The sequence below is a fragment of the Hypomesus transpacificus genome, chromosome 13 (genome assembly GCF_021917145.1).
Source record: "Hypomesus transpacificus isolate Combined female chromosome 13, fHypTra1, whole genome shotgun sequence".
Classification (NCBI taxonomy): domain Eukaryota; kingdom Metazoa; phylum Chordata; class Actinopteri; order Osmeriformes; family Osmeridae; genus Hypomesus; species Hypomesus transpacificus.
Genome location: NC_061072.1, coordinates 14,169,446 through 14,177,216, shown reverse-complemented (window position 1 = coordinate 14,177,216; position 7,771 = coordinate 14,169,446). Strand labels below are relative to the sequence as shown.

Here is a 7,771-nt window from a genome sequence, read left to right as displayed (position 1 = left end):
ATACTTTCATAATTTTCCTAATGGTTTTCATGAGGTTTCTCATTAGGATCTCATTCAGCCTGGCGTGTTCAGATGGAGTAGTTGGTCCCCTAGGGCTCTACAACAGATTGTCCACATGTACAGGATTATTCTAGACTAGCAAGATAAGGGCCTTTGATGTGTTCAAACTTCTGTATCAATATGCTCTGAATTACATTTGAGAGCTCACTCTAATAAAAGACAGGACGGCTTTGTTCAGTGTGTGTTTGTGTGTGTGTGTGTGTGTGTGTGTGTGTGTGTGTGTGTGTGTGTGTGTGTGTGTGTGTGTGTGTGTGTGTGTGTGTGTGTGTGAGTGTGTGTGTGTGTGTGTGTGTGTGTGTGTGTGTGTGGTGAGTCAAAACACAGAGAAATGAAAGGCATTGAGTCCAGTCATTTCTGGACTCACTGACTGGTTTTAGATACAGTGGATTTTCATTGGTTGGTTTTAAAAGCAGTGTATCTGTACAGAACTGGTCAATGACCAGATATATAGAGATATATCCAATACTTATAAGGTATATTCTGCACTTAAATCATCCTCAAAGGCAACTTAAGAGACTAGATTTGTGGAAAAATCCACAAGATTTATGTTATTGTTGAAGGGCCCTCACACACACACACACATACACACACTAATATGATCACATGATACGGTGCCACGCTGACACTTGGCTGTGACCAGTCGAGGGTTGAAATGAAGTTTACCTTCTCCCTGGCCTCCTTTAACGTGTCGACACTATAGTTCATTAGCACCATATTGAGAGAGGGAGGGAAAAAGGGATGAGAAGGGGGTTCCCTCCAGCTGTTTCTGGAAATATACACTAGGGGTGGAGAGACAGGGAGAAAGAGAGAGAGGGATATAGATAGAGATAGAGAGAGGGGGAAAGTATGGGTGGGTAGGAGAAAACCAAAGTGTTACTTGACAGTTGGGGGGAACTTGAGTTCAGAAAACAACAAAGGAGGAACACAGGATGGGTGAGAAGTGAAGGAATAACCACAGAGAATAGGGAGAAGACATTTTGGCACGGACGAAAGGATAAAACCACCTCAGCCACCAGTGAACACTCCGGGGTAAGATTCCTGTTTTCAGCCCCTTTACCGCCGTTTCAATCGCCTGGCTTGTGTGACTTTCATGCAAATGCTCTGTTTTGTGTCAGTCGTGGTCTTGCTGGGCGGTGACTCATTCCCTCTCTCAGATCATTACGGTGTGTGTAACTTTAAGTGCTGGGGGGGAAACTGGGTCAGACAGTGAGTGAGGAGTTGGGAGCATGTGTGGTGGGACGAGGCACACAGACAGAGAGGGCAGCTGGAGAGAGAGAGTGAGCGAGAGAGAGTGAGGGGGGGCGAGAGTCAGAACGGCCCTTTAAATGTAACAAGTGATCCACTTGAATAATCACTGCTGATTCAGAAAGAAATGTAAGTGACAGTTAGTCCCGAGCATGTTTTGTTCTGTTTTTATTATGAGTGTGTGTTCTCAGGGCTTGTGACTTTGGCTTGAATTTGACTGATAGTAAACAGGTGGTCTGCAATGCTCGGTGTTGTATACGTTTGAGAGGAGAGGCTCATTAGTTGACACTTGTGATATATCTCACCTTCTCCCTCCTAGAACGGACATGGTAAAAGAAGGGGTGACGTTTGACTCTGATTCAGAAGAAGTCTAAATAGTTGTGACATGGATCAAGAAACAATTATAAGATGGCCGCCTTTATCAACACAAGGCTTTTATCTGACAGAGAGCCAGCTGGGACCGAGGGAGAGAGAGAGAGAGAGAGACAGAGAGAGAGAGAGAGAGAGAGAGAGAGAGAGAGAGAGAGAGAGAGAGAGAGAGAGAGAGAGAGAGAGAGAGAGACTGCTGTTGAGAGAAGTTTCTCTCCTCTGACTAAGTCTTGTGATGAGGTGTGGTTAGCCAGTTTCTCAAAGAGGAAATTATTATCGCTTCAACAGGAAAGTTCCAACGTGTTATGGCCAAATTAAAATAGTCTGAACCCGAAAGTGTCTCTCTAAGTGCGATTATGTACAAAACCTTGTTCGACCCCCATCTCAACTATCGCTCAATCATAAGACAAAACGTTATTTTTTTCGGGTGATCCAGTGACACCCTTTTACCATTGTGTGTTCACAGAACCAAAGAGCTCCCACTGCTCTCACTTTCGTCGTCAGGTTTTCCACGAACTAGACAGTAGTGAGAGTGAGAGCGGGAGAGACGGTTGCGCTAATAGGCAGAGCGTCAGTAAGAAGGGAAAGATGACCTTTCCCTGCTGTTTATTTTGGGAGCGAAGCAGGAAGAATGCCGGAGTGGGTGTTCTATTCCTGCTGTCAGATTCCGGCCTGTAAATTCCGCTCCCCAGCATGCCACACCCCTCACTCACGCTGGGGATTGAGATCTGTAAGCAACGTACAGTATAAATAAACGTGCCTTCTACACTGTTTGGCCTGCCGAGTCAACTCACTCACGCTGTGTTGTGCGGTTGCTAGGTTCATTCAGTTTTATGGCCATCCAATCAGCTGGATCACTTTTCACTGATGCAATGGATATTTGCTATCTATTTGAATATGGTTTGCATGTAAATATTGTATTTGATGTTGACTTATGAAAATGGTATTTATGGTCACCATTGGCGTCGTCAGTCATTGCATTATCTGCAATGTGAACACCACTGTCACAGACACAGGTCTATGTTGCATCTCCTTGCCATGCTTTCGTGTTCTATAAGGTCTTGGGCATAGACACGATGATGATACATGATGACTGTATGTTCCTCTCTTCTTCAAAGACATCTAAATAATGACAACCCTGCCCAAAGAGCCCCCTGAGGATGTGAAGAAGCAGAGCTTCTGGATGGTGAGAACATCTGAGACATGAACACGCACACACGGACAACAGAACACAGCCAGTTCCTCACATGATGGAACATCTCACAGAAAATACATTTTGTAACCACACCTTCTTCCTTCTCCTCACCCTCCTCTTCCTCCACCTCCTCTTCCTCCACCTCCTCTTACTCCTCCTCCTCCTCCTCCTCTTCCTCCTCCTCAGCCAGGGAAATATGAGCGCACCGTGCGGCGCACCGACCAATCCCACCAGGCGTGTAACGACATCATGGTCTGCTTCCTGGAGAGGGCCAAGGTGGAGAAGCACTACTCTCTGCAGCTCAGCCAGTGGAGCAGCAAGTGGAAGGCCATAGTGGACTCCCGTAAGTCCCCCAGGGCCACAAGGACTACAAAGACTAACTAGAAGAATCTGGGATAGCCAGAGACTGAACTAGTATGAACTCCAATATTGATGTCTGTATTTCATTTTCACAGGTAAATATGGATGTATGCATCTTTTAAAGGGTTCACCAGTACAACACTGTGAAATTGATACTTAACGTAATATGCACATATGAAAGAAAGATCCAGAACTTAGTTTAGTTCCTATCTGGAACTAAATGATTGATATTTCACCGTCTTTTCTTTCCATCGCTAGGGCCCCTCTACGGCTCTCTGATGAGGGCGTGGCAATGTTTCTTCTCCTCCACTGAGCGCCTGGCCGTCCTCCACGCCGCCATCTCCCAGTCGCTCACTGTGGAAGACGGGGACAGGGTGAAGATCTGGCAGAAAGAGACGTTCCCCCGGAAGATGTTCTGTGGGTTCCGCGAGACGTACCAGAACAAGACAGAGTTCTCCCGAGCGCAGAAACCCTGGTCCAAGAGGATGACAAAGGTCTGACCACCTGCTGTACATCACTCTTCACTGCCATTTGTTTTACGTTGTGTTCATTCTGTGTACGAATGTCCGTGTGTGTGTCTGTGCCTGTGTTTGTTCAGGCGTGATTCTGTGTGTGTGTGTGTGTGTGTGTGTGTGTGTCTGCCTCTCTGTCTGTGTGTGTGTTTGTCTTTGTGTGTGTGTGTGTTCTTTCCTGACTGTATGCGTGCATAGCTACACAACCTCGCAAGACAAGATTAGAGTTTGAGTGGCACATTGCTTAGCTCTCACCAATGTAAGTGACACACCCTGCTGAGCTGAGTCCATTATTCCCCGTGGGAGATGTAGCATTCATGTAAGAGCAGATCTGCTCTGAGTTAGGACTTACGGACTGACTTTGTGTCCTCTGGTCTGTGTGTGTGTGTGTGTGTGCCAGCTGGAGAAGGCCTGTGGTGCTTACCACAAGGCCTGTCAGAAGGAGCAGACAGCCGTGGACAGAGAGAAACAGGCCAAGGAAAACACGGAGCTGAGCCCGGAGAAACAGAAGAAGATGGAGGAGGCCAGGGAGCGTGCCACTGAGGACAAGGAGAAAGTGAGGAGGACGCATCACAGATGAATAACCCCATAAGCATGCAATAAGCGATAGGTTGGACGTAAGGACAAGCGCATAGCTCCTGATTCAAATCAGGCCATGGGTTATTTTAATGCACCAGCCTCAAACCTCAAGCCAGTGCATACATATTTTGCAATGTACACATACCAGAGACGGTACTGGAACAGGTGTGCCCCCCCCCACCCCCCCACCCCCCGAGCTTGCTGGAACCCCCTCACCCCTGGGAGTGTGGACTATTTTTCATGTCGTGCCCCCTTTTATGGAAAGGTCTCAAAACTGTTATTGTTACCAAGTTTTCTGTTTATCTAACACCAAATCATGTGAGCATATAGGGGCACTCGGCCGGGTCCTGGAGGGCTGATCTGTTTATGTTTACGTCCTAAATGGAAACATGAATCTATGGGTGGTCATGCAGGAGACATTAGAGTATGTCGGGAGTTCTGGTCATAAACATGCTCTTTATGGACGGTGGACAGGTCCGCGAGCGTTACGAGAAGATGTTGGAGGAAGTCACATCTTACACACCCCGCTACATGGAGGAGATGGAGGCCATTTTTGACCAATCACAGGAGGAGGAGAGGAAGAGGATCAGCTTCCTGAAACAGGCCTTCCTCTCAATCCACAGACACTTAGACATCACCAACAATGACAGGTGACTGGGAACCCGGTTTTCCTTTCTCTTTCTCTCTTTCTATTTCTCAATCTCCTTTTCTCCATTTTTTATTTCTCTCTCTTGTATCTCTCTACCCCCCCCCCCTCTCAGTCGCTCCTTATCTTTGTCTGTGTTTCCTGCGTGCTCACGTGCACAAACTCACCCTTTCATTCTCGCTTCCTCCCTCATCATCCCTCCTCTCACTGTTTACACATGTGGGTGGTGATTGGCTGTTTGTGTGCAGGATCATGTTCTACACGACATGACATGTGTCACATTCTACTGAATGTGTCGTGCAACACGGCATGCCACTGTTCCCCACTTGCTCTCTCAGCCAGTGTGAGAGCAGTGCACAGGGAGGTGTGCTAAAGCTATCTATTTTGCTAGCTGCTAGCAACTAGCCAAACAAATGTGCGTGCACATACTCACCCTAGGCAGAAGAGGGTGACAAGCTCGTAATAGAGACCACCGTCACCAAAAAAACACAACTCAAACAGTGGAGCAATGGTAACTGATTTAGGAAGACAAACTGTGCAAATTGACTGTCATGACATGATTTTTGGATTAGGGGTGGATAAGAAGTGTCTAGATTACGGACTACGCCACCCCATGGAGCCCTGACTCTGTGCTGTTTCCCTTGGGCAGTGTGAAGGCTGTGTATAGCGAGCTGCACCACACCCTCATGTCTATCAGTGAGGAGGATGACCTACGATGGTGGAAGAACAACCATGGTCCGGGCATGCCCACTGACTGGCCACAGATTGAGGTAAACCACTGGAAAATGGCACCAAATCAAATCACATACCCTACTATCCTGTACCCTAACCAAAGACTCTATTGGCAACTTATTTGCAATCAGCCATTTATCAACTGCTGCACTGCTGAAGACCTGGTGCTGGACCAAAGTTAGGGGAAGTGGGGTGTTAGTTTAGTGTTTTGTGTTAATAGTTAGTAGAGAGTCTACAAATCCCTTAAAAAGAAGTATGTATGAAGTATATGAAGGTGAGGAGGGTTAGGGTAAGCGAGGACAACATGGATGTGCTGTACACCCTGCTGAGGCAACATAACAACACCATGTTGTGGTCTTGGTGTGTGTGGTGTTTGCAGAGGGCTTAAGTGACTGAGCTCTGCCTGCTGTGTGTACCAACAGGAATGGGTCCCGCCTGTCAAAAGACTGAAGAGGAAAAAGAGAGACAAGAAGGGCCAACTGGACCGACCGTAAGTCAGCTATAGTTGGAACCATAGAGTGTATGAGAGATGTGAGAGAGAGAGAGAGAGAGAGAGAGAGAGAGAGAGAGAGAGAGAGAGAAAGAGAGAGAGAAAGAGAGAAAGAGTAAAATTCGGTTCCCATTGCACAATGCTATTCCATACCTATATTTTCATTTCACCCCATGGTTTTTGGTTCAGTTTTAATGCCTGTCAGTCATCACCTACACACGGTTCAAACCTGTGTCCTTTCCATAACCCCGATGGAAATGATCACAGACGTCTGAGCAGTGTGAGCTGACCCTCTGTCTCCCCTCCTCCATGCTGGGCCAGGGTGATGATCGGAGGAGTGAAGGTGAGAGCGCTGTATAACTACGTGGGAGAAGAAGGGGACGAGCTGTCGTTCAGAGCAGGTGACCCGTGACGTTCTGACATCCAATTGCATGCAGCTTTAAGTATGCATGTCTCAAAACTCAAACTGTATGGTCAGCATCTGTGGTATCCTGTAGGCCCTGGAGAGTACAGTAGGTTTGGCCAGAAGAAAAGCAATCAAACATTAACTAACAGGCTTCACCAGACCGGGGGGGAGACACATTTTACAAGAGTAACGTACATTATAGTAGAGGATAACTTTACATCTCAGGGGGCGGGGGATTGTACTAATACACTAGCAGAAGCATGAACAAAATACTGAATGTAATATAGAAATGCTGTGGTGAAAAGGGTTCTGTATGCAACACTAACTGGACATGTGGCCGTGTACTGCCTTCTCAAAGGATCCTGACTGACTCGTGTGTTTCTCCTTCTCCCTGCCCAAGGGGAGGTCTTCCTGAAGGTGGAGGAAGAGGATGAGCAGGGGTGGTGCAGGGGAGTGATGGATGAAGAGAGGGAGGGCTTCTACCCAGCCAATTATGTTGAGCTTGTGCAGTAATGATGTCATAGTGCCACACCGAACGATTTTCGAGTAAAATGTCTTTTTTTCTCGTATTTCACGAAGTGTGCATGTCTTGGTTGAAACATTCACTGTTGGTGCCTGAACATTTTAATACTGTCGATTGTAGTAAATAACCTTTAATGTCAACATCCCCAAATGTAGTTGTAGTATTTTGCACAAATGTGCAATTTGTTACATCACCGATAGCCTTTCTAAATATTTTAAGGGACAAGTTAAATCAAGCGTTTATTAAGAGTTTATTAAATTATTATTAATGATGTGACAATCTAACCTTACGGGGTTTAACAGTTGGTGAAATGCATTAACTTATGAATGACTTTACAGCGTTGTGCTTTTATGCTTTCTGTGCTAAGGGCTGTGTCTGTGCGTTAGTAGGCGTATTAACAGATACGAGGTTCTGTGTCTTTCACTTCTTTAAAATTATTTATTAACCAAGTTTCAATAAAAGGTATTACCCTTAACCTTGCCAAAGCACTGGTTTACAGTGATTTGTGTATTGTTTATACAGTCAACAAAATGTATCCTGTTTACACCTAGGGATTGTAGGACATTACATTATTTCAATTGTATTAGGAAAATAAACATCCAACATTTTGAAAAACTTTATTTTCTTTTCGTTCTTTCTGTAAAACCATACAAT

The 7,771-nt window shown here is 45.9% G+C and overlaps 1 protein-coding gene across 2 annotated transcripts; it reads left to right on the top strand.

Annotated features, from left to right (window-relative positions):
• Positions 1-844: 844 nt before the first annotated feature.
• Positions 845-7,732, top strand: LOC124476085 (protein kinase C and casein kinase substrate in neurons 2 protein-like). 2 transcript variants are annotated; one of them, XM_047033090.1, is made up of 10 exons: positions 845-1,089; positions 2,793-2,860; positions 3,056-3,212; positions 3,488-3,723; positions 4,142-4,297; positions 4,795-4,970; positions 5,616-5,736; positions 6,121-6,188; positions 6,510-6,589; positions 6,995-7,732. In XM_047033090.1, the coding sequence occupies exons 2-10, from the start codon at positions 2,804-2,806 to the stop codon at positions 7,105-7,107; spliced, it is 1,164 nt and encodes a 387-aa protein (XP_046889046.1). In that variant the 5' UTR covers positions 845-1,089; positions 2,793-2,803; the 3' UTR covers positions 7,108-7,732. The 2 variants fall into 2 exon arrangements, with proteins under 2 accessions (XP_046889046.1, XP_046889047.1); XM_047033091.1 differs by lacking the exon at positions 845-1,089 and adding an exon at positions 1,259-1,434.
• Positions 7,733-7,771: the final 39 nt, after the last annotated feature.

Bases quoted from the DNA above. Each gene is read 5' to 3' on its own strand.
- LOC124476085 (XM_047033090.1), top strand. From the start codon at position 2,804: ATGACAACCCTGCCCAAAGAGCCCCCTGAGGATGTGAAGAAGCAGAGC. The intron at 2,861-3,055 runs GTGAGAACATCT...CCTCCTCCTCAG, and splicing joins AGAAGCAGAGCTTCTGGATG to CCAGGGAAATATGAGCGCAC. The intron at 6,189-6,509 runs GTAAGTCAGCTA...ATGCTGGGCCAG, and splicing joins AAGGGCCAACTGGACCGACC to GGTGATGATCGGAGGAGTGA.